At 39.9% G+C, this 27,182-nt stretch overlaps 2 protein-coding genes across 5 annotated transcripts; one reads left to right on the top strand and one right to left on the bottom strand.

The window, feature by feature from the left end:
* The first annotated feature begins 4 nt into the window (after positions 1-4).
* Positions 5-11,201, top strand: LOC112570729. 4 transcript variants are annotated; one of them, XM_025249311.1, is made up of 3 exons: positions 5-146; positions 518-601; positions 8,372-11,201. In XM_025249311.1, exons 1-3 carry the CDS (start codon positions 110-112, stop codon positions 9,919-9,921), a joined length of 1,671 nt encoding a protein of 556 aa, XP_025105096.1. In that variant the 5' UTR covers positions 5-109; the 3' UTR covers positions 9,922-11,201. The 4 variants fall into 4 exon arrangements, with proteins under 4 accessions (XP_025105096.1, XP_025105097.1, XP_025105098.1 ...); XM_025249312.1 differs by having other exon boundaries at positions 8,375-11,201; XM_025249313.1 differs by lacking the exons at positions 5-146; positions 518-601 and adding an exon at positions 5,715-6,098.
* A 1,548-nt stretch (positions 11,202-12,749) lies between these two features.
* On the bottom strand, positions 12,750-24,603 carry LOC112570728 (adenylate kinase 7-like). The gene is made up of 17 exons (XM_025249310.1): positions 24,469-24,603; positions 23,334-23,504; positions 22,719-22,827; positions 21,825-21,919; positions 21,360-21,470; positions 20,902-20,985; positions 20,310-20,395; positions 19,986-20,076; positions 19,319-19,396; positions 18,291-18,440; positions 17,218-17,346; positions 16,173-16,446; positions 15,567-15,824; positions 14,836-14,916; positions 14,327-14,466; positions 13,162-13,320; positions 12,750-12,907 (listed from the first exon to the last, which is right to left on the bottom strand). The coding sequence occupies exons 1-17, from the start codon at positions 24,559-24,561 to the stop codon at positions 12,869-12,871; spliced, it is 2,148 nt and encodes a 715-aa protein (XP_025105095.1). The 5' UTR covers positions 24,562-24,603; the 3' UTR covers positions 12,750-12,868.
* Positions 24,604-27,182: the final 2,579 nt, after the last annotated feature.

Raw genomic sequence — 27,182 nt, forward strand, 5'->3', positions numbered from 1 at the left:
CGATCGTCACTAAGTCACCATCTTCCTTGCCGTAGCTTCCCTGGGGAAGGGAGTCAGCGTCTCAGTTCTGGACGAGTAGTCAAAGAAAAACTCTTTCCTAGACATTAGGATGGGATTGTCCGTGTGCTCACACAAGGCCTTTGACCGTACGTAACATTGGATTTTTTTTCAACGATAATAATAAATAATAATAACGTTAACTTAATTTGTTCTTTGCTCTATCATCAAAGGCTAGCTCAAAGTACTTGAAAAAATGTGAACACACATACAGAATAATAATAATAATAATAATAATAATAATAATAATAATAATAATAATAATAATAATAATAATAATAATAAAGCAAAGAGTTCATTGTGTTCACGGTGCTGTGTTATGGCATTCGACATATTAAATACTTTTTTTTTTCTACGGGTGATCAGTATGTACGTTATATTGATGAAAATGCTTTTGTCTATGTTAATGAATTTTCAATCCAGACTTTTACCTGTCATGCACTTTTTACTGTTGCTGAAGCTTTCGGTGGTGGTTGCGGTGGTAGTGGCGGTGGCGGTGGAGGCAGAACTGCGATTTGCCGAACTTGTGCTACAGGCACCAAAGGTTAGTAAACAAGATCGAATGGAGAAGACGAGTTGGTGGAGAGGGAGGCTTGCAGGGTTTATGGTGAAGGGGGTTAAACTGTTTTAAAAAAACCGAACTAAGAATGAGACAAACAGCCTCGGTGGCATCATTCCTGGACCAAGAAAACCGCCTCAGAGCGGAAGGCATCGGAGACAGGCTGGAGTGGAGGGGATGCGTGCTTCACAATGAGAATTCGATTATGGACGACGTGCAATCGACTAACGATAAAAATCGTATGATTATTGAGCGGTAAAGGGCCGGCCAAAGGGGGGCCAGACTTGATTAAGTCAACAAAGAAGTGGCGGGCAAGTGGCGATTCCCGCACGGCTTCCCTGACTCTCCTCGTCTTCTGGCAAGCGTACCCGGGGAGTCGGGGCCGAGGATATTATAAGGTCTTCAGGGAAAATGAAATTCGATTTAAATGCCCGTTAAATCGCGTAAAATGAGCCGAATGGGATTTAGATTAAGACTTCCTTGTTTACAATTCCTCGAAATTGGCGGGCGAGATCCAGTTAGCACATACAAGGACCGGCCCCGAGCCGGCACGCCAGGGGCTTCGCTATGGCCGTGTCGGGAGCCACTTGGCTTTGGCCTTCCGGGGGCGAGACGGGTGTGGGTATTTGTACAAGCCACGGTACAAATTGCCAGAAAATATTATTATTCCCAACATATTGCCGCCCTTATAAGATTACGCCTCGCGCAGATTTGGCCAGCCCGCCTCACCCTGCCGGAGAAGAGGGAATGAGGAGAAAGTAAATGGTAATTGTGTGTTCTGGACAAACGGACTTTACTGGTGCTTCGCGCCGGCCTCAATGGCACGGGGGGAGATAATAAGGCCTCGACGATCCCCGTGCGTTGAGATGTGATTGCGCATCTCTTCCCATCGTTCATTCGGCGACGAGCCAAGGTGTCGAGGGCGACAAAACTCCGTGGTTACTACAGTTCTGCACAGGGCGTGGAGGTCTAATGTTGAGTGAAGGGGGGGTTGGGGTGGGAGAAAAATGTGTCTGGACGGTCGAGGAAATCGCTGTTAATGTCGTTGTTGTCGTGGTGGCTTCCAAAGATGATCTCTTGAGGATTTTAGAGAAATAAGCAAAGTGTGACGTGCCTGCAAACTTGCCTCAACCCAGACTTTTTTTTTTAAACTTCCTTGCTGTGGAAGTGTGGAAGCCATAGGAAAAGAGATATTGAACTAATGAACTGATGTCAAGACATGTATAGCAGCTGTTGCAAACATTTCTGGGACTGAATCACTGATACAATTCTGGCAGCTGTGCAAAAAGTTCTGTGGTAGAGGTCATCAAGATAATTCTCTTCAACGGGTTCTTTGGCATAAGCCATTGAGACCATTCTAACAGTTGTTGCAAATAGTACTTCAAATAGTTCTCTCACAGAGGTCAAGTATGACACCTACAGCAAAGAACTATTCGACTCTGGCATCTTCAACACTCTGTAGAATCTTTGACAAAGAGTTCTTGAGCTGAGTTTATCAGGACAGTTTTTTTAAACTGAGATCTTGTGACAAAAAAGTTCTCAGGTCGTCAACACAAACAGCTGTTTCACATATTTAACCAAAATCCTAACCCATCATACCTCTCTCACACACACACGCATGCGCAGGAACGCTACACTGAGCCAAGTTTGGCCAGAGCCTAATCTGTGGTTGGGTTTAGAGACAATCTTACTGGTTGCCTTCAAAAGGAATGGAAGGTGGCAGGGTTATAGCCAAGTGTATAGTGACGATATTTAGGAGCATCACTCATTCAAGTGGCGGATTCTAGATATAGAACTAGGAATAAAAAGTTCAAAATTATTCCAGAAAGAGGCCAAGAACACAGACTTCAGGTTAGTATATGGACACGTTCACTTGGTGAAGGCGTCAGCCAATGAGAAAACTCGGACTGTATGCTAACTAGCCATATCTGTGTACAAATGTGACGTCACGTAGTTAGCCTCTTGATCATGGTGATTGCAGGTGTGTATTTCGAGGACGAAGGAAACAAGGGGTATTCCCTGATTTTTGGAAGTAGTATTTATTTCAGTCATCAGAAAAAATTTTGCTCACAGCTCGACCTTTAAATCTTCGGTGCTGACACTGGTTTTTGCCAAGAATAAAAAAGCAATTGGGGAAAATCACTCGAGTTTAAACGAAGTCTTTGTTGCACAGGGTCAGACCAGCTCTTAATCACCTTCTTCGTTCGACTTAACAGGCCTTTCTGAGACCAGCATTTGAATAAGTGCTGCACTTCTGTGATAGAGAATCAGCCGAAATAAGGAGCCGCACATCTTTTTGTTGACTATGTAATTTAAAGGAAAGATGCAATAGAACAGTATACATATATGGTGTCCAGTCACTTAATCCCCAGACACTTCATCCCCGACACTTCATCCCCTAGACTTTTAATCCCCAGACACTTCATCCCCAGACACTTAATCCCCGACACTTCATCCCCGACACTCAAGAATAATTTTCATATCATATTGTTGAAGAACATTAAATTTACTAGCTTATATGAACTTTAACTAATGTTGTAGATGTTCAAATGACGTTGAAGTTAATAGCATGATTTTTAATTTGAATTTCAATTAAATTTTTCGCTGACTTCATAATTTTTATAGTTAAGGATTTAGTTTAGGGATTAAGTGTCTGGGGATGAAGTGTCTGGGGATTAAAAGTCTAGGGGATGAAGTGTCGGGGATGAAGTGTCGGGGATGAAGTGTCTGGGGATTAAGTGACTGGGAACCTACATATATATATATACACAGTAATGGTTTACATATAGGCCCGAACTTGTAATTTTATAACATATTGGAATGGAGACGAGCACTGAAAAGAGCAAAGTTACGGTCAATGGCAGCGGCAAAGCAGAGATCTGTATGAACAGCTTCTGTGAAAACGTCAGTTAATATTTTCCAAATCCCCTTTACTCCCACTTCTATTTTAAAATCAAGACAAAGGCACATGCATTTCATCCCCTTTACATACCGTTAATAAGCCGTTAAACATAGACCAACGTTTGACCAAGTTCAGTCACGGTTTTTCCGCTTAAGAACGGTCTTTCAAAGGACCATTGTTTACGGCATGATTATGTTTGGCATTTTTTCTTTGCATCGCCGTCGATGTAAAAAATTCCCATCATGCTTATTTGTCAACGTGTCGTGTTAACACAAACTCGTGGTGTCGTTATGACTGAGTAGCTCGGTCGGGTGCGACCCTCCCCTTCCGTCAGTACTGTCAGAAAGGTCGCAAAGTGCTCGCAGCTCAAATGTTGCGGAAATCTGGCAAGATGCTAGATGTGAACGTTTATACTCGCTACTGCCGGACCACAAACTGATCGGGTGCGACTGACTTTCACCCCTTGGGCTGAGGCATCAGTCGCGGCCAGAGAGTTACGGCAAACGGAACCGCACTCCAGACAGGCCAACAAGCAACTGCTTTCAGCCTGACAGGCGCCCACGCAGACTTTCATCCACGTGGAGTAGTTCAGGTAGGCCAGGTAGCCCAGAGGCAACGTCACCTCGCAACCTACCCCGGATCTCCATCCTCTTTTTTTTAAATATTTTAATCACACCTTTGAGGTGGGATGTTACCCTCTTTGCTCTTGTTTCCCTGTGCCGGGCTTAGCGGAGACCATAGATCGACAATTTTTCTTTCTTTTAATCATCCTTTATCCCCTTCTCTCTCTCTTTTTTTTTTTTTTTTTTCCTTCCTCAACCTTTTTTTTTTTTTTTTTGTGAAATACCGTCGACCAGCTAAACAATAACCACGACAGGCACGCCGCCTGGCGGCAGCTGAAGCCCGGCAGCTGATCATCAGAGGAAGCCACTGAACTGTTAGCGCAAAGACGAGCCAGAGGACCAGCCGGCGCTTTCTTTAATAAAAAAAGAAAAGTGTGGTTGAAAAGTTAAGCAGTTTAGAAACGACCTCCAGTTTCTTGTAGTCTTCTTTCCCTGACGAGCCTCAGAGGTCAAGTCTGATGGTAGACGTGAACTTTGAGACAATTGTTTTCCATTTTACATATCCTCGATGGAATCTATTGTCACTGAGTGACGAGCGATAGTCAGTAGCACTTACAAGGGGAAGTCAACGATGGAAGGTCAGAAAAAATATAGTTAGTTCCCTTTGTCTGCGGCATCGATGTTGATGAATCTGTTGAGTCTGTAGTGAAAAGAAAATGTGACGACAGCAAAAATAAACAGATGTAGTAAGAGTGTTAATTACTATTCCCTGCCAATCTATCGATGTTGAAAATGCTAGTGTAGTTGTGGTACGGGGATTATTTTGTCCATATCAGCAATATTTCTCTAGTGTAGTGGTGAAATGTGTTAACTAGTTTAATTAACTGTATGCATGCAACTGTATTTAACGAAACCAGACAAACTTTAGCAAAAGTATGTGTGTGTGTTAGTCTATGTCTCACCACCTTATTTCCAACATAAATTAATTAGTGTTTTGGTGGTCACTTAATCTGAAACTCTCCAAATGTTCCTTAGACACATGTACCCCTCATCCGCTAGCTAGGCCGAATCTTGGTGTGTTTGCTGGGTAGTCATTCCTGTCACCTTTCTAAAAGCACTAGCCGGACACATAATTATATCACCAGATATGTGGCTTTGTTTGGCAAAGTCTTTATATAACTGTCATGTAAAACATTCAAGTGCAAACAAAGTATAATCTGACAAAGGGTGAAGCTCGATCGAAGGTGAGCACAAGACTGTGCTACACGTAGAAGCCAATCCTTCTTTTTTTTTCTTTGGTCCATAAGTGTCTTCAAATCTTCAGAAGGAGGGTGGGATATTTGCACATCTACAATCACATCCAGCGCTGGAAATGAAGACTATATATATAGTCACAGTGCAGGTATAGACACATTTAGCGCCGATAGGCCTGACTAACCAACGCTTTCAGACTTGAGTAACTGGTTCCCTTGTAACAAAGACAATGTTTCTATCGTCTTCGGTTGTGATCGTTCACCTTGATAACTGCTGGGAAAACACACCTCGATATAATCGTCTTCTTTCAAAGCCGCTGAAGGACAATCAGCAACTGAGTTCAAGGTCGTTGCTAGGGGCTACGGAAAGCCAAAATGGCGGCGCCCTGCGTTGAAACTTTTTTTAAAAATCTTTATCTGCACGTCTCGTGTCACAGACACAGAAAACATAAATTACCTGTGACAGACTAGGATCGTCAGTAGGTGTTCGTTACAGGTTTGACAACTGCTCATTCATCTTCGTGTTGTCCGACTGACCGAGGTTGTAAATACTTCGCTAGACAGTAATGGCAACGCGCTGTTGAGCGAATCAATCTACTTTTTCAACACTGGTCACTGCAAGTCAACCATGCGAAGCCTTTAAAGCAGGGCGACGTGTGGGATGTGTGGCACGGCAGGGTCTGCTTTTGGCAAGACTGCTAGGAGAAGGTTGTGATAAACCTCGACAGGAATTGGCCGTGAGGCGCATCTAAAGTGGGCCAGTGGTAAGATTAGCTTCTATAACCTCTGTAAAATATAGAAATATATATATATGTGTGTGTATCTGCCATTTGTGTACGTCGGTGTGGTTCAGAAGCAGATTATCTAGTGTGTGTTGTGTGTGTGCTTGTTTATGTGTGTGTGAGAGAGAGAGTATACTTATGTGTATACATGACGTCTACACCATACCGCTATCACGGACACAGTGTCAATGCAGCTCAAAATGTGACAGCACGGTTTGGTGAACCGACTACGTTGACCATCCCACCTGTACATGGAAGGTGTGGAAAGAATTCCCTTAAGATGGTTCTAAAGAACATTCTTTAAAACATGCCACAACATGGCCAAGTTTTCTCAATCTGCTCCGTCTGTCTCAACTTTCAAACCATCCCTCAAGGCGTACTTCATTGTCGGTTTGGATTTAATTAGCTTATGTATGTTCCTTGTTGACGGTATTTACCTAATTGCGTGCTAAAGTTTCCAGGAATTTCCGACACACTGTAATTACTTCGTCTGATCCAGTAACAAATAATATATTACTGTGTATATGTGTTTCTGCTCTTTCTTTTTTGTTTAGAATTATTTTTAAAAGGCTTCTAACTGGACTTTCTATATTTATATCTGGGCTTACTCCAAATAGTTCTTACAGGGGAGACAATCTTAACACTTCGCGAGGAGGGTGCGTGTTAATGCTTTATTCTCCTCACACAAAAAAAGTCTCACCTTACATACTTGAACACAATAACAGTTCATAGTCTTTGATTCTCGCAGAAGCTTTACAGAAGTGGTTTAGTATCGTGATTACTTCGCGACAGAATAACATGTTGATGCCTGTCTTCTGTTTGTACGCGCGGCCAAAACAGCCACTTTTTTGTACAGGGTACACAGGAGTGTGTAACAACCTTTAGCAAATAATAATAAAGATTGTCCATGGAGTGCCGTTTCCTTATGGCTCACAACGCTATACAAAAATGTACAGATTATGAACATAAAACATGATTCTTTATTATTTTAACAGGTGCATACGATCAGTGAAAAGCACAAACGCAATAAGCGCGTCTTTAGCAGCTGCTTAAATGCTGAGGATGATAATGCATGTCTCAGATGAAGGGGAGGAGAATTGTAGACAGCTCGGGCAACATACGACCACCAAAACACTTTAAGTTAATCCTGGGGACGGTCAGCAACTTTTGTCTAGAGGAAGGGAACGACACGGAAGGTGGGCAGAGTTGCAGACAGATAGGCTGGAAGTGTGCTTTTAAAATGGTGAAAAGCAGAGTTACAATTGTGTACCTTATGCGAAACTTCACTGGCAACTAATAAAGTTTCCAAAGTAAAGGTGTCTTGTGCTCATGCTTACATCTACGGATTGTTCTGAACTCTTTTTATACGCAGCCTGTAATCAGCGGGTAAGCCCTGCACAACAAAGTTGCAATAGTGAAGTCGCAAAATAACCGATGCATAAACATATTAAATCTGAAATTCATATCGAGGTTTTGCCCCGATTTCATGACGGTTAAGTCTGTAAACTCTGTCCTCTTGGATGCATAATAACTTGGGGTTCATAGGTCATGGTGCGTCCGTGACGGCGCACGTATCAATGTGAGCGCCACTAAACAGGTTACAGCCTCGACATGAACTCGGGTGCTAACGGCTCTGAGCTTATTCTCGGAGTGGGGAATTAAGGCACTTGACTGTTGTGAGTACAAATTATAGACTCGAGAGTCTACAAGTCAATGGTAGAGAGCTTTCTTTACGTGCCGAATCTGCTTTACTGCCAGTGCAATGTTGAAACCACCGAGTGGCTTTATCTGGTTGCTGACTGTGTGTTTGTATTCTCTTAAATGCTCAGTACTTCTGGCAGCTAAGTAATGCATATAAAATAGAGATGAGAAAGATTAATATTTTTAGAAGTCAATTTATCTGGAAGAAAGACAAAACTAGAAAGGTAATGAGGAAAATCAACTCGGCTCGGCTTCATTTAAAAGAAATAAAATGCATGCACAGTACTCCCTCGTCGGAATATTATCAGGGTAACTATATGTAACCCATCAAACATTATATCCCACTCTTGCTGATAGGAGAAAACGACTCAATCAACACCACTGGTGAGGAAAAACTTTCGCTGGATACCGTCCTGAGATATTTTTATTTAATCACTTGTGTTAAAATGCTGCTAAGTTATGGAAAAAGCACACATAAAACCAGTCACAATAAGAACGATCACCTTAGTTACATAAATATAAAGACTGCAAATTTGTCAAATTAACTTTGTCAGCAGGTAAAACATACCTACCCGGACTCGGCAAGATGAAGGAGCATCAGACAGGATCACCTTCTGAGCCTCCACCCTCCACTAACCACCTTCCCCCCGTTGCGCGCAGCAACCAGTCTCGACATCAGCGCCCCGGTGCCAAGCAGTGGACGGTAGAGGACGAAGGGTGTCGAGAACCCCTCCCTGCAAGAGGAAGTGACGTCAACCTCCTGACCAACAGTTTGACTTCATGGCTTCGCCGAAGTGCTTTGCGAAAGGCAGCGGCTTCTGGAGAACAATTCTTGCCGGGGGGATCTGCCCATAAGCTACGGGCGAAACAAGAAGTTTCGGAGATGACCTACGGAAGAACATTCGCGAAAATGCTGCCAAAGCGAGAGGCTCAGGTGGAGGCCGTGCGCTCCATCCTGAAAAAGAGCTCTGCCAAAAACGCTGCACGCGTTGACCTCTCCGCAGGCTGCTCCCCTCATCACGAGAGTCTTCATCACGAAGACGATAGCCTCCATCGAAACGTGTCAGCTGATCGATTCACGCAGATGCACGAGGAACCCAAACTTGTAGAAAAACATTACGAATCTCAGGAACAAAAGAGTAGTTCTGGACTGCCGATGAGTTCTGGAGGTGATGAGGCAAGTTCGAATCTCTTGAGAAACGACGCTTCATTGACGTCCGAACGACAGTTGAAATTCGTTAAACGAGCGGGAATCTTTCAGCTCGAGGATAGGTACGCTTCCGGAAGACAAGACTTACACGGTGACGACCCACCTTTCGCGAAACACACGGTAATCGACTTTGAAACGATCCCCATACAGAAGGCAAGACGCCCGCTAGACAAGCCCCCAGGCACATCTCTTTCCGACAAAACTAAAAGGTCTCAGAGCAGGAAAGGGCTCAAGGTTTCGTGGAAGAATCCTGACATGGCCGTCACCAATGAGAACGCGGACGTCAAAATTGAGACAAACGGACAAGGTGAGAACGGCTCTTCTCTAGGGTCAACGAGCGCAAAGTCTGAGGCCACCGTTACTTGGCAACAGCCAATGTTCAGTGCCGACAGGAGCCAGGTTCCAGTGCTCGGCGTGACGTGGAAGGTGGCCGTGCCTCTGGGGCGGGCCGGTTCCCGGGCCTTCCGATCCCCGGGGGTGGGGATTGCGGGAGGGAGCGCGCGACCTGCCCGCGAGATAACGGAAAGCAGTCCTGCCTCCGCCCTGTCTCTTCCGCTGTCATCCCCGCTGCTCAAAGAAAACACCGTCATCCCCAGCCACGGCTTCCTCGTCGACCGCCAGCACGTGTGGCGGAAGATGTATCACCGAGACTTACATCCGGTGACGACGGCTATGGAGCGCGAGGGCACCTCCGTGTCCAAGACGAAGTGGCACGTGCCCAGCTCGCATGTGCAGGACTGGCAGCGTCCTCTGGCGCCACTCTTCCTCCGACCGGTGAATGCTGACCCCAGCAGCAACTCCAATCCCAGCATGAATGTTCAATTTTCCAACAACTTTCGCGAGGTCAGCGAGGCTGCAAGTGCGCTCACCGACCGCGTGCCTATGTTATTCTGACCTGGCAACGTCTGTAACTGTGAAATAAGAGTTGTCTCCATCAAGTACGTGTTGTGCAGCTGGCACGTCTTGTGACTGGAACCTTCATCCGGTCACGACCCCACTGCCCTGTGTCATAAAACTTTATTCATCGATAGATGCAATCAAACTGATAGCTGAAGGGTTTGGAACAGAGACTGTTACAATGTCCCAGCGTCTGCGCACCGAGTCCCTCCTGTAGACGACGTTCACAGAACCTCTGACCTTCTTCTAAGACCGCCCCGCTGTTCATGCTCAGCTCTCTTTGCAAGGCCGTCTACTTTACATCTGTGCCCTCTAAAAGCCTGCACACAAGGCCCTTATAATTATTTACTTAAGGTTACTTTGGATGTGGACGCGTGGTCATTTTATTGTTGTTGTTGCTTTTTAAGTCTAGACTTTGTGTGCGATTACCATGTTTCACTTAAGTTACCACACGACAGACGTTTCTGTTTGTATGGTGCAAGCTTACCGAGACCAAGAAGTATACTGTAACCGAGACATCAGGAAACACCATCTTGGCAGATGGCACTGACGAGATCATTCTACAGAGGCCATTGTGGTGATCGTTAGTTTGATCTCTTCCGACCTTAGGCAGAAGGGAATGGCATACTTAAAAGACCAAGCATAAACACATTTGATTGTGAATCACATTTCGGACCATCTTATCTATGATCGAGGGTGAGCAGCCTTCTTTGCAATGTGCTTGTTGGGTGATGGGTATGCTTTGCAATAACCAGAGAGGTACATACGAGAGGTATATATGCCCCGTGGTCAAACTGCGCTGAGCTTCTGCAATGCTTCACTCATGAACGAATGCAATAAATTTTATTTTTATTATAATATTAAACTGTTTATTTTAGACGAGTCGGAGTCTTCCGTCCAACGGCCGGTTGTTGGTCTTTCTCCACATCGGCCACCTTGCAAAAGGAGATTATAATCAGTGGGGCAGGTGACGGACCATGATCTTCTTGAATGTGTGCCATCGTTATTAATTTAATGATCGCTACCTTGATATTAAACAGGGCGACTGCATCGTGTATTTTTATATTTACTATTTACTAAGTTCCGGGAATGTTTCTTACAAGCCAAAATGTAGCTTCGTTTTGTGTGTGACAAAGTTATTTTGGGTTTCTTCCCTACAATTGTCATAAATCTGGTGAGCAACACGCTATTGATCATTAAGATATATATATATAAGTGGTTGAGCGTGAAAAGATGTCTTCTAGATATTTAACAATAAAGGACAACGGATGCCCAGAGTCTGGTGGTGGTTTTTTTTTTGTTTTTTGTTTTTTGTTTTTTTTTTTTTTTTGTTTGCTTGCTTTTTTTTTTTTTTTTTGACATTTCAAGATGTCAGCGTTGACTTGTTCATATCTGTGCTCTATAATATCAGTAATGTCTCCAGGTGAAGACATTACAAATTTACGTATGCATTTAACATACTGCTTACTCCAAGCCGGCAGAAAAAAACTTCGCGTAAAATACAGTTTGTGTCCCCATACCTAAGCCAGACAAGCAGCCACCGCACACGTGGAGAATAGTGACAGTCAGTCAGTTGTCCTTTGACCGGCAACCGTCGTTGGGGGGTGGAGGGCAATGGATAGACGTGGGAGATGACAGGGCTCGCCACACTTGCCTATTGTGGTTTATAGTCAGCAGGTCTCGTACAGTGTGCATAGTACGACCAGTCCGGTCTTTAAGGGTCGTAATTCAGTTCTTTCTTTGGCCACTGCGGCATCGACTAACCTTCAAGGTGTCTTGGAGGATAGTCTTCGACGGGTTGTCGTGCCTGGTCATCACATGGCCAAGGAAGACCAGCTTATGTCGCTTGACTGCTGAAAGTAGAGGTTCTTGGTGTCCTACGAGAGAGGCAATCTTGTTTCATACAAAGCGTTGGTTCCATGTTCCTTCTCCTCAGGCACTTGTTCTCGAATGCCTGGATTCTCTCCGTCTCGGCGAGCAGGGTCCACGTGTCACATCCGTAGAGCAGGAAGTACAGCTTGTATTCGTAGTAAACTTTATCTTATGGCTATGCCAGATTTTGTCTAATCTAACACAGTTAGTAGCTGCCGTCCTTGGAGAGCGTGGCTCCCATGCACTTGAAGCTGCTTACCTCTTCGAGCTGTACTCTGTTCAAACAGATCTCTGCTTTGCCGCTGCCATTGACTGGAACTTTGCTCTTCTCACTGCTGATCTCCATTCCTATACACGTCCATGCATGAAGGCTGGTGGCTGGCCAGGGGTTTTCATGTAAGTGACGTGTCCGCCACTTTCTTGGTAGTACAAGTGAAATTTAATATCAACAATTTGAAATGAACTTATTATCAATTCATCGATAAATAATAATGGATCTTGAAGTGATACCATAGGAAACGTCTACAAGGCAAAAATACAAACAGAATCACAGTGAAAATAACAATATTTTTAGGAGGATGATCAATCAATTTGTGTACATTTTTAATGAAAGTATTTACAAAAAACGTAGGTCACTATTTGTGTATATATATAAACATAAATATAACAATAAAAAGTGTTATTCAATTTTGAAAATAATCCTGTAATGTACTGTAAAAAGGTATCCTGAAATAAAACATCTCCGCAGTTTATATTGTTATTATATTGTTCCCATCTTTGCAGCTACATAACAATGCTTTATCACGATTCACCTTAATTTTGAGTTTTTATGACATGATAAGACATTGGCTATAGCTTAATTATATTTCAGTTTTTAACCAGCATAATTTTAAGATGCTTCCTCCTTGCTTTTTGAAAGTAAGCCTTCTTTTTTCCTTCCAATTTACTAATGCTTTTAGGATTTTTTTTTATATTTTTCTTTTTTTAATAACATGTACAGTCCATGGCATTTCCTGTTCTGAAACAGTAACATCCTGGCTTTGATGTATGTCATCACACATGGCCAGCTTCTTCAGTCCACCTGAGGGTTGTGCTGGAAAAGATACTCGGCCTGCAAAATAAGATGTACAGTACTTTAAATTATTTCATCACAACTGTTATGCTCCTCACTTCTCTAACAGACTACATAATCTGAATGAGTGATTGGATGATAAATATTTTAATTTTAAATGTTGAAGAAGTTTTTATCAGTTTTTGAGATTTTGTTAAAAATTCTCTCTTTTTTCCTTAATCAAGACAGTTGATGAAGATGTCTGCTAGAGCATGTTATGTGCTCCAAGGCAGTGTACAATGAGCATAACTCACAACGTAGTCGATGGGGTCATCAGGACGGGTCTTACAGCAGTCGATGAGGGCCTGGGTTAGAGTGGGCATAACATACTGCATCAGATAGTTGCGTAGAGGTATTGACTGAGCCTCCAGAAGTTCGTATTCTTCCCTCTTCACTTCATTCAGGCGCTGTGACTGGGTGAACAAAAGAGGGTGAAGCAAGTCACTAACCAATGCAGCATGTGCAAATCACCTCTGCTGATAACAACTGATAATGGTTGTCAGCAAGTCCAAAGCCCCATCCCACCCAACAAATTATAAATAGTTCTTCATCTTTAATACTTAGCGTGCATCCATTATTTTTTATACTTTACATATATTTTTGTCTTTTCTTTTAAAACTTCACCCATTACCATTAAAGTGGTGACTGGCTATCAAGTACTGGGTTGACAGAAAAGTCATGACACATTTTTATAATTCATGGCACTAGCTCATTTTTGGAAGTACTAGAGTCATTCTCATCTATTATTACTATGCCATTTGACAGCTGACAGTTCTTGCTTCATTCTAAAAAAATTAATTAAGCAATTTTACCAGCTGAGGATGGAAAACCAAGCTGTGCATTTTTACCATATTTTACTGTTTTACTTGTTGCGGCCCTATGCTCCTCGAGGAGTAACAAGGAATAAACTAACTACTGCTTTACTTCCACAAAAGAAAGAATGTGCATCAAGCATAAGGTTTACAGTCACAATGCTCTACAAGAATGTCAGTGCTAATGATGGTTCACAAAGTTCCATGCTGGTGATTTTGGTCTCAAGGACACTCCTTGGTCATGAAGGCTCACCGAGGTTGATAGCATCATAATAAAGGCATGGGTCGAGTCAAACTCACGTTACACAACACGAGAGAGTGCATAAACATTGAACATTCATAATTCAATTACGACCACCTGAATAAGCTGGGATATGTAATCCTCAGGTTCAGTGGTATGGCTCAGCATCTCTATTAATGTTGCACTAAAATAAATAGTATGTACGTGAAATTAAAGTATTACACCATTACATGTTACTCCCACTGTGGACACATACCCACACATAGCCTTTTACTGTGTTATATCGACACTGACCCATCCATGCTTGCACAGGCCTTTGAAGCGTTGCACCAACCTGTTGCTCTTACTGTGTACATGAACACATACCCATTCCTCCTGACGATGTTTGCGTTCAGCAGCTTCTTCTGCTTCCTGCCTTTCTTTCTCCTCTTTCTCAGTTTTTTCTTTCGTTATCCGCTCATCCTCCTCTTGTCTTCTAAGTTCTTCCAGCTCTTCTGGTGTTGGACCTGTTAGGAAATTTAGTGGTACATTACTTTTAGACATTTTAAGCCAACATTATATCACTTTTCCTTGATCTATGGGATGCTTGTGGCGCATACATGTAAAAGACCTTACATGTTCCTAGAAACATTGTGACCATTCTGTCATAGATGGGAAAATATTCAGCTATTCAAAAAATATACAATGTCTGCTTTTTTTAGGTTAATTAAAAATGTCACTGTAAAAAATTCAGGATATGAGAAAGATCTCAGGATCAGAATATAAACATCCTAACAATCCACTGTACCTGAGTGGGCTTAATAAATAAAGATGACATTAATAGAAGTTAAATCCTACTCTTTTACACCTTTAAGCCTCATTCTCATCACACTTACCATAATTCCTAGGTTTCCCAATTATTTTCTTTATTTTTTCAACAGTGTCTTTCATCATTGCTGAGTTGTCTTTTGTTACATCTGAAACAGTGGTAGTGCACTAAAATCATAAGTGTTGTTCCTTTATACCTATAATACTCATCTGGTGGTGAGACTTCTTAGCAATAATCATGAACAGCATACATGTATGATACAACAGAAAGAAAGACAAAGGAAGACATAAGCATACAAAATACCTTCATGGAGTATTTAATAATAACAATAAAGTAAACTTTTAAAGCGCCATATCCCAGTCCTATGGTGAGGCTCAGGGCGCTGTACAAAAGACATACACATAACACAGAATGCCAAAGGAGATGAAAGATATGTAGCCAGAAGCTGCATGCATAATTCATTTGAAAATCAGTAAATACCCCTTTCTACTGTTTAGCTTTTCAGCATTGTCAAATTTCTTTGTATTAGTGCTGCATAAAAATTAAATTTCTTTTCTGTGTCTATCACATTAAAATGAGCACTCAAAACTAGAAAGAATATACAAAAATAGTATGAGAGTTAAAAATGCTTTCTTGTTACTCCTGTAAATAAGAACAGAATGCCTAATTTGTTGCAGCACACTGGTCAACATTATTTGCCTATTTCAGAAGTGATAAGGCTAAAATGTTTAAACGACTTATATCGCATCAAGGATCAAGGATCTTACTAGAAAGGAAAAGAGCATTCACTTCACTGACCAATTTTCTCTGCAGTAAATTCCAGTTCATCAAAATAGTTGAGCACAGTTTCCTCCTCTGTGTTAACAGAACGATAGTCACTGAGTCGTCGCATAAGCTCCTTTTCTGTGTTGTGTGTGCCAGAAACAACTGCTTCAGGCAGATTCATGATTCGCTGCTTTAGGAAATCATCAGGCGCCTCGAGGCAAATGATAAACTGTGGCATGATCGTGTTGTCAAAGGGAGTCTTGTCTTCATCACCTTCCTCCTCATCTTCTACTATAGATTCACCATAAAACATTACAGGTTTATGAAACAATACTACACAGAAGTGAACACTTTCTGACAGACATTTACAATCAAAAACACACCATTAATATAGGCCCAAGACTACACATACCTGTGAAAAACATAGCATAACCCTTACAATGTATAAAAAGAAAGAAAATTAAGAGATATCAATACTGCTCATTCTGTATTCCTTCTCTGGATACGTGTCTGCATTGTTTGACCTGCATGCACAAGTTTCAATCTTTGTAAATGAAAATGTGGGATGGTAATGAATCACAGAACTACAAAAATCTAAATGTAACGTCCAAAGAATTCTGGATACAATTCATTACTCACAAGCAAAAAGCTCCTTGGCTTGTTCTGAAGTCTTTGGATAACCATCCAGGATGAAACCTTGATTCTGGCATGGCTTTGACTTGAGGCGCTCACGCAATAAGCGGATAACAAACTGGTCCTCAATGCGTCCTCCATTTTGCTCTTTGCTTTCATTGATCTGTTCCAGGAGAGCCTGTGCCTCCTCTGCTCCCATCACATTTTCTTCCTCTTCTTCCTCTTCTTCATTTTCCTCTTCCTTGTCATCTTCGCCTTCCGCTCGATGGGCTTTCACTTGCTGAAAAGTGAAAAACAACATCACTAACATTTCTATTGGACATCATGGCCCTGTTTCAGAGTGGTTTTTTTTTTTTTAAAGCTGATGACCACTGTATTCATTGAAAATATCTTTGATTGGAAAATTTATTAGGCACTAGAATGAACATTACACATACAACACAGTATGCAGGCTTATGTTTTGAAATTCAGACAAATATAATTATTCATTTCAGCAGAGTTTTACAAATGTTATGCCTTTTTAGCCACATTCCTGAAAACATTTCTTGTAACATGAAATAAATTATAACAAGTTATCAAGACTTTTAATTTTCACACACCTGGATGGGGATCAGATCTGTTACTGATTTAATTTAATTATAACTGTTAATACAACTACTATTTGTATGTATTCTATAAATAAGATGCTTGTGGCGAGAAGTCTGCACAATATAAATCATACCTACATGGTCAGCATTCATCTAAAGCCCTTTAACAGTTAAAACTCTCAGACTTGCGTAAGTTTTGCTGTGGACTAAAATTCTCCTTTCAGGCAATAAAAAATACTTTCATCATCTCCTTGTCTTCAATCAGTTCCATTGAATGAATTTTCTTCCGAAAACCCAGCACTCCAAATTTTCATTAAATAATGATAAAAAATTATTAGCAATTGGATATTATATATCTCAAAATTTGCTGATAAGGGACAAAAGATTCTCTGTCTCTTATCAGTAATAGAGCAAAGACAACATCCGACAACTGAGTGAAACCACACTAGATGAATGATACATACAAGCTGCTCAATTCCTTCATCAATCACATCCTTAATTTTGATATGGTGCAACTTGTAAAACTGACATAATTGCTGTATGACTGTAGTCTTCCCTGATGCTGGAGGTCCCAGAACAACAGCACGCAGTGGCTGCAACATAGTATGCCATACTAAAGTCATATAAATACTCAAACAAAACAATAAAAATGCATACCATTTTACATCAAAGTAATAACGACACATTGATGAATAACATAATAACTATTTTTTTTAATTTCTGTGCAAAGCGACCGGTTGCTTTCATTATTCATTAGGTCAAAACGTCTTATTTCAGCTCCTCTTGTCAATTCTGTGTACTATTTGAGTGCTTGAGTAGGAATCTTAAGCCCTCTCCACTTCTACGTCATGTCACTATGTAACACATTTTCTGATTTCTTGACTAAAGTATCTGAGACCTGGTGTGATCTCGCTAATCTGGATGGTTCTGCTGCCCCCTTGAATGTCTCTGCTTCTAAACGCTCTGCATCTCTTCAAGAATGATCACCCTACAGATTGAGTATTTTCCACCCAGCTACACAAGCAAATGTCAAAGAAATCTTTTTCAATGCCAAATCAACTACTTGCTTTCTGGATCCTGTTCCCATCTCCATGCTGATTGAGTATATTGACCCCTTCTTGCCTTCCATATCCAATGACATTAATAACAGTCTATCATAAGGCTTACTTCCACCACCATTCAAGTCTGCAGTGGTAAGACCACTTCTTAAGAAACTTACTAAAAATTGAAACAATCTCAATCATTTTTTTCTGGTTTTGAATCTCTCCTCCCTTTCCAGATTCTTAGAAATAAATCCTCTAACAGATCTTTGAATACTTGAATGATTACTCTTTGCTGTCCTCTCAAAAGTCAGCATCCTGTCTATTGCACAGCACCAAAACAGTGTTACTACAAGTTACAGATGATGTCTTGTTGGCTCTTGTTCATGGAAATCTGTCTTGTCTATGCTTGATCTCAAGGCAGCATGTGACACTCTTAATCACAGCATATTTCTTATCTCTTTATTAAATGGCAACATTCTTTCTGCAATACCTACTTGCAAATTGCGACTGTCTTTATACTCTTTAATCACATTATGGATGTTGTCGACCAGCCCTGTCTCTGACACCCAGCTAATGTGCATGTTTTCCTTTACGTAGACAGCATCCATACGCAGATTCACTAGCAGCTGGTCGAAGTCGGCTTGCTGTTCAAAAACACATACAAACTGTAATCAAGATGAGGGATGTGTGTGTGTGTGAATGTGTTTGTGTGTATGCATGCATGTACACATGAGTGAGAGAGAGTGAGAGAGAAAGAACAACTAGTAGAAGGACAGAGTGAGAATGAGTCATTAGCTAGAATAGATGGATAGAACAAATGCAAAAAGAGATGGATGGAATTCATTTAACATTCATGTTTAAGCACAAATTAAAATCTGATACTTCCAGACAGATACAAAAAGAGAAATACCATGCAGTGTGAAATCCACAGCTATTTTTACTCATACAGTTTCCTGTTACTTGTAACCAAATGCTGGTTTTTGTTATATAGAAATCAGCTCTGATTCTTTAAATTATCAAAGCCATGCAAAGGCTTAACTATAGGATATTCTAATCAAGATTCACAAGGAAGAAAAATGGATGAGAGAATTATTAGAGTTTTATGCCATGCTGGAAATTAAGAAATGCAGCTGTAAACAAGTGCCAAGTCCAGATGCAGAACAGCAGATCTGAATATCCAATCTTCACCATATTGCTTAACCATTGTGCCACCATACCATTCATTCAAATCAGGATAATGTAAAAATCAAACAACTGTATACAATGGAGTTGCGAGACAATACCTCATTCAACTGCAGTATCAACCAATATCTATCTTTTGTCATATGAATTAACAATATTTCTTTATGGTCAACAATTGTGCATCTCATACACCATTAAATAAAACAGAAGAATGGACTAACCCCCATCAATATTAAATCTAAGCAGAAGGATGATCACTCATAAGATGTGAGCTGTTAGTATATACATGCACACTCTCATAACAATGTATGTTAATGGGTGTACAGGAATATAAACAAACCTCAATATCTCTGCTGAGAAGAGCCTCTTCTTTTGAGATGTATTTGACTTTCCCTGAACCAAGTTTCTTGCTCACAGCCTAAGAAGCGAAAAAAGATTTGTCAAAAGACATGGTCATGACCATGTTGAGAAGACAGATTTGCAAGCATTCCCTGTCAACCTAAATTCTTTGTCTTATGCTTTCTTAACTTCATGTCTTCTCCTGCTTACGAATGGTTTACTAAGCTATTTCTGGAGTAAATACTAAAAGCAATGTAATTCAGCATTATTAATCAAATAGATATCTGTAATTAAATGGCTTCTCTATGAGCGTTATTCCTTACACAAAACAACATAGTTGTCAATAGTTGTGATTATAACCAATTGTCTGTTCCACCTGTTCATCTTCCTCTGCAAATTTATGGCACTCTCCATCCTTAGTGTTTGTTCCTTGATTCCTCTCTGTGTCTTCTACGTTTGTCGTTTATTGCTTACCTGCATAGTTGTTTCTCCTTCCATCCTCCATATTCTGTTCATGTTTCCTACTTGTCTTAAGTATTGTCTTAAGAGCATGCTCCTTCGTAAGCATGATTATGTGCTATATAAATCACATGTTTATAATTATTAAATGGCTTCTCTAGACTTTTACATTGCTGATAAACTTTTCAGATCATAAATTTTATTCTTACCTTTACAATATTACTTAGCGAGTTTTGTGAATCATCCTTTGCCAACAGGTAACGCACTTTTGGGCGGGAATCAGCTATGTTCTGGATCACACTGAAAACATCATAGATAAAGTCACACATTTTAAACTGGGGTTACCTAGATTCTCTAAACAACTTCATCCATTGTAACTACAAGAAGGATTTAATTTTTAATTTTTCAAGCCATAGAGACAAAATGAAAAGCAATACATAAGCACAGTTGCAACTTTACCAGAGATTTTAAAGAAATCATATTAAATCTGGTTTGTCGCTGAATTCAGACTGAATATCACAAACAAAACTTACGCTGCCAGATCCTGGATGTGTATAGTTGGTACAACATTTTCTCCATTCCCAAAACATTGCAGCTGTGGGGCATTATGCCAGGCAGACTGAAGACATAAATATTCCAAATAAATATCATCTGTCATTCCACTAGATAAATGGCTCCTAAGTCCCTCACCAAACTCACTCCCGTCTGTATGTCAACACGACCTCTTTGCTCATCTTCTGACACCATGCAGGTTTCTTCAAGTCCCCCTAGCTAAGACAAAGACGTATAGACAGAGACTTTCTCCTACCAAGCCCTAACAACTTGGAACAGATTGCCTGTCAGCCTCATCACAATGATTCTCTTGCCTCCTTTAAGTCTAAACTTCACGGCAACCGTCCTGACCATGAGCGTATGTAATGGGTGTCTGTAATTTACTTTGTGTATGAGTAGTGTATGTTGTAGAAGTGAGCTTATCTGTTATATGCGAATATGAGGGCATGGTTATTAATGATTTAGTCTATGTATAATTTATGTAAAGCATTATGAGCAAATCTGGCGCTATATAAATCCTCATTATTATTAACTAAGCTATTAACTAACTACATTTACAATTCTAGAACTTACTTTAAAAAGATAATGGAAAATATTTTCCTCTTCACCATAGGTAAGGCCAGTGCACACCACATATGTAACGAGCTTGGCTTTGTTCTGAAAAAAAAAAGGTGGTGAGAAAAAGCAGAATAAAAAAGATGCCTGTGACTCAGACCAACGCTAAAGTCTTTAGCACCATGGCTTCTTTATGCTGTTATAAAACATGCCCTCATATGTAACCTTAGTACTGTTTGCTATTAGCTTGCTGAAGGTTTGCTAGCTGAGTATATATATTTTTTAAGCACTCTATAATAAGACAAATATGATAAAAATTATTACTTCTGAGTTCAGGTTCAAATCTTAACATAAATAAGGCTTCCATGCAATAATGCCCAAAATGTTCTTTTTTTTTTTTTGTTCTGTTTTTCCGAAATATTTAGACCATACAGAACAAAAAAATGCTTCCTTTTGGACGATATGTTTTAACTTGCCGTTTTGCCCAGCTTGATTACAGTTTTCTCAGCACTGATGTGTTCCTTGAAGTTTGGATGAGGCTTCCTTCGTCGATAGTCATCTTCTGTGAACGGTATTTCTGGATCGTCCTGGTACAGAAAGTGTGCATCCAACAATGGAACAAGCAAATATATTTTAGGTGATATGTCTTGACAATGTTGTAAAGGGACATTCATACCTATGTGATATATCCCTTCATGCAGATCTAAAAATAATTCTGCAACCCATGGATAGTATAGACAGTTTAAAATCGTTACAGAGAAAAAAGTACTCTTTTAGAGCAATCTCACTCTTACTTCTTTACAAGGTTTGGATGTTGAAGTAAAAAAAATCTGAGTTGACTAAACTGACAAAGATTTTTCTAAAAATATTGCTCATTAACAAGAATACTGATCACCCCTTTACAAAGTTATTTTCAAGTGCTATATACAAGAATTACTCACAGGGTCTAATGGTTTGCTTTTCGCCCATGTCATACAGGTTGATATGAGTATGAACATCTTGGGCTTGTCAATTTTATCCAGATCAGCATGCAGCTCTGTAATAGTATATATCAATTGTAATAATTAATATTATTGTGCTTTGCATAGGTAACAATAATTCTATACATCAAAATAAAAAACCTGAGAGAAAAGTGTCTGTTTTTCCTACTGATTGGTTTTTGTGAAATCAATATTTGTATGTTTAGCTAGTAATAAAGTACATGCAAAATTATTAGCAACAGAAAGTAAATGTCAATGAAAATATGAACTGGCATCTCTTATTGCACTGAAGCACAAATAATTCGTGTAAGAGATTGAGTTTCAAATTACATAAAGACTTTTTGCCATGGGGTCTGAAAATGTAAGTGATTTGGTCTTGGGTGGGCAGCAATGTGGGGTGGAAGAAAACAGAAGATTTTAGGTTAGCAATATCATCGTATAAAACATTTGTAATAAACATACAAAAGCTAATATTTTGCCATTGATTATTATCATATATTAGTGAGAGTTTTGTGTGCATAAACATGTCACTCAAAATTGCAGCAGTCTGGTGACATCAGGGATAAAGACCATGATAATATGAACACATGAACATATCTTTCTATCCTAAGATTGGTCTATAAAACCCCTAATATCTTTCTATGGCATTCTTTAAAAAAAACTTCAGCTAACAATTTAGAAAACCCTGACAATTTTAACTGGAGGTCTGATCACACTTTGCATTTTATGGATGACAAACACTGATAAACAATACATATAGTTAAAACTTCTGCTGATCGTGTAAAAATAGATCACAAAATATTAATAGAATTGTGAAAAAATAATCCAACAGATTATATTTTGGCAATAGCCTACCTGAGATTGCCCAAACAGCTTCATCAATCTGATCTGGGTCCTCGGTGATGTCATAAACAATGATATTACATTCCACCAGCTGCTCATAAAGCTGATCTTTGTTGCTATACTAAAACAGAAAGTGATACTTAAGTGGATTAAAACCTGAAGATTTCAAACAAAATAAATGTTCTATAGTTTCCAAAGAAACATGTAATTGTGATTGTAAAGCCATCATCAGGAATCATAGTTTTATATTGAAGTCAGTTTTACTTTTTAACTTTATTTCTTCTTTTTGATACTTCACCAGAAAAAAATTATCTAATAAGAGAAAAATTTAAGCTCTATATATATATAGAATTGTAACTAAAAACTGCGCAATGAAAGAGTTGTTAAAAAGGATATAAAAGATATGTAAATTGTCTCATATTAGATAAGAAAGATAGATGGAAACTATAAGCAAATGCAAGAACAGATTATATCCTTATGATATTAGCATAGATAAATAAACCCTTAACTATAAAAAAACTAAAGCATACTGTAAATTAAAAATGCCAACACTGTAGAAGCTGATTTAAAATTAAAAAACTTACAGTACCATCAAAGTAGTAAGTGGTGAGGGAAAAAAATTCTTACCTTAATTATCTCCTTCACAAAGTCAGGCTTTGACTTTTCATTGTCTTTCAGAGTACCCACAATTTCATAGCATCCTTCCTTGGGTGCTTCCAGCTCTGAAGATTTCCCAGACTCTGCATCATCTTCTGCTGCCTCCTCTAACGAGGCCCCCACTACGCACTGTGATAAATACTACAGACAAAATGCAACGTCCCATCAGGCAAACAGCACAAAGATTGCAAAATTCAATTATGAAAACTAACTCAACTTGTATCAAACTGTAATTCCTCTCAAGACGACCCTATTCACGTACACATACCTCTTCATTTATATACACATACTAAAATACTCAAAAGTGGTCAAAGTAGTAGACTAACTGGCTGAAGAAAACTACCATCTCCTGTTTCTGTCCTTTTAACTACATTGTGTTCATCTTCTCTGTAGTTTCAACTACATTTTATTTAGTTTCTGGGCTTGCTTTCTGGAAAGGATGTATGACATTTATAATTACTATGATGCTGATTTCTTTTACCTGCAGTCTTCATATGTGTCATGTGAAGAAAAATTTTCTTATCAGATATAAGCATTTTCAAAACGTTACATCTGACGACAGAAATTAACTAAATTGTGCAATTAAAAAACTGTAGATGTAAGTTTCTTTTAGGAAACTTCATAAAAGTATCACTGAAACTGAATTGTTTTATACATCTTTTGTGTGTGTGCGTGTGCGCTTACTTTTTCCACTAAATGCACGAATTTTGAATTTATTACTTAAATTTGATCATCTCTAATTCTCATCTTGACTGTTGAGTAGAGTTGCTATGTTAATTTCTTCACACTTAAATAAATCTGTTTTTATATCTTACACATCTTATAATTCAAAACACTGACGAAAACGAATGAAATACTACACAGTTGCAACAACCCTGTTACGTTCACGAAATCAAATTAGCGATATAAGTAATAACAGTTCCCTCTGATTGTATTTTTACTGCTTATTTAAAGCATAACAGCTTAAGAACTCGAAATACTACACAGCTACAAATTATACAAACCTCAAGTCGATGCGGATCAAATTAGTATCATTGGTAAAAATAAATGTTGAGATAGAAGCGATCTAAGCCTATGGATATATTTAAATGTAGTCGCTAATTACCTTGGCAATATTTCTGCACTGATACTGATCGACTTGGTTGACGAAAATACGTTTACTCTTGGGCTTCTCGAGATCTTCCACCACGCTCGCCATTTTGCTGAGTACTGGTTGCTAAGCTCTGTTGCTAGGACAAAGTGTTGTAGAGTTAAATCCCTTTAGCATGGTACTCTCACCAAAGAGGACAACAAGAGCCACGACTGGCGGGAAAGTGAAGCTGCACTGACCCGGATGTGATCGCGGCCACGCCCCCTTGTGCCGACTGCTGTGATAATAAATGTAAAATTTGTAAAGCGCAGACTCACACTCCTAAGGAGCATGCTCTTAAGAACAAGAACAAAACATGGACAACATGCAAGGGACACGAAACAAATAATATATGAACTATAGAAGAAAAAACAACAGTACTAACAAAGAATAAAATCAAATACAGAAAATAAACCCCAAATAACAATTACAGCTGAGATTAACATATGATATTACAAAAGGAACGGTGTGAAAAGAGACTAGCATTATGGGAAAGGGTGTTAGGAGTAATGTTTACGGAAGAGGTGAGTTTTCAGTGCACGTTTAAAGGATTCAATGGTGAGTAGGTGGCGGATATGGAAAGGGAGAGAGTTCCATAATTGTTTGGCTGCACAATAACTAAAAATCTTGTGGCCATATGTTGTTCTGGTGATAGGAAGAGTAAGAAGATGGTCAGAAAAAGAGCGGAGTTGTCTAGTTGGGACATAAGGGAAGAGCAGTTCAGAGAAATAATCAAGGAATGAACCAGCAAAAAAAATTAAAACACAGCACGGACAGTTTGTACTGGATGCCCGAAAGGATGGGTACCCAGTGCACAAAACGAGTGGCGTGGTCCCCTTTCCAAGCTCTAAGCACCAGACGTTCTCTACTATCATTATCCGCGAGAGGATGTCTGGTGGTACATGGTGCACTGCACCAAGTTGTCACGACTCTTGAACTAAAGGTTCTCTTTTCTGAAATATGAAGAGAGGTGAATTAACAGCATTTCCTTTCTTTAGTAGATTTAACAACTGACATTTGTCTTTGGTTTTGCGACTTTTTCCGCATATGCTGCTTAGCGGTTTCACTAGTCTTAATGTATTGTCATTTCTACAGATGTAAGAAGTGGGTGCAGAACTGCCAGCGAAGCGATCTGTGGGTCAGCCAGTATATATATTGTACTGGCTCACTAATCTGACCATTTTGAACCAAGCCATTTCATGAACCTCGTGAACAAACACTGCTGGCTGATCTGGTGTGCAGTCCCAACCATCTTTGATGTATTAAATCCACCGAAATATACAGAAGACTTCTTTTTAGCAAGAACTGTATCTGAATGGTTCCACACCTCACAGAAAAACACCTAAAGTTACCAGGTTTCTCAGCCCTTCTGGTTGTTTGCTTCTAGGTTCTATCGCACAGCGTTGCAGTTGGCATCTCAACGATGTAAATTTAGGAGTTATCAGAAGAGGCGTCTGAGACTGCTATCTTTGTTGAATACATTGATCAATTGTTTAATGCGTTTAACAACCTGAACAAGTTTAGCGGCCATACTACGTATGATGCCATCTCGGAAAAGTCGGGTCACATAGAGTTCTTGCACGAAATTTTATCATGGCTGTGAATTCGTCATGTATGATTGGATGGGAAATTGCTATACAAAGCCTGCTTCAACTCTGGGACGATCTTGGCAAAACGAATGAGGTTGAATTTCTCCACTCTAGCAGACTAAACCAAGACTGCGTAGAAAACCTCCTTTCTGTTATACGAGGAAATGGAGGACATGAAGATAATCCACGTCCCCGGCAGTTTCGGTTCTTTCGGCGCCAGGTGGATGGTGGATGGTCTCATCATGCAATGTGAAAGAAGCAACTGCACCGAAGAAAGAGATCACTTTCTCTTGACGCTGAACAACATCAACATTCAGCGCATTCCAGCGATTTTTGATGCAAGATGAGAGATATCCGAAAGATGTGAAATCTCTGTTTGCTTTCAGCAATTCTGCCGAGGAACTATATCAAGGACAATGTTTTAGCTTACACTGGTGGTTACATCGCCATAAAGGTACAAAGGAAAGTGTGTCCAGCATGTAAAAAAAATATCACGGGAAAGCAAGAAAACCCCTGCTGTCAATCAAGCAGGTACCTTCATTATGCTAACGATATGCTGGCAGTCGTAACACCTCAACTAGTGACGCTGGTGGAGAAAATTGAAATTATATTCAGAAAATCAGAACAGCTCCTCATGGACCGAATGAGAGCTCGATTTCTGGAACGTTTTGAACAGAAATCGAGTTCGCTCAAATGTCCCTCCATCAAATGCAAACCAGGCAGTCTTCTTGCTTAAATTGTTTTGAAATATATGGCTACATTTGTCAAGAAAACAATACAAACATTCCTGAAGCGTCCGCAAGGAAAAATAGAAAAATATTAAAACTCCAACATCTATAAATATACGTGTACATATTTATATTTTCGCAAAGGCACTGGGTGTAAATAGGTAATAACCATAATCTCTACGTGTGAAAAAAAAATGTCCAATCAGAGTTACTTGCAAAACCAATGTATACTTCAAATGTTTCAGCTGACTTATAGTTCAAGCTCTATTTCCCAAAGTATCAAAGCGTGCACGCGTGATTGTGTGTGTGTGTTGCCAGTGCACGATCATCAGAACAAAGGAGCGGCACGTACATTAACCCGATAGGTCACAAT

Source organism: Pomacea canaliculata, linkage group LG8, assembly GCF_003073045.1.
Source record: "Pomacea canaliculata isolate SZHN2017 linkage group LG8, ASM307304v1, whole genome shotgun sequence".
NCBI lineage: Eukaryota > Metazoa > Mollusca > Gastropoda > Architaenioglossa > Ampullariidae > Pomacea > Pomacea canaliculata.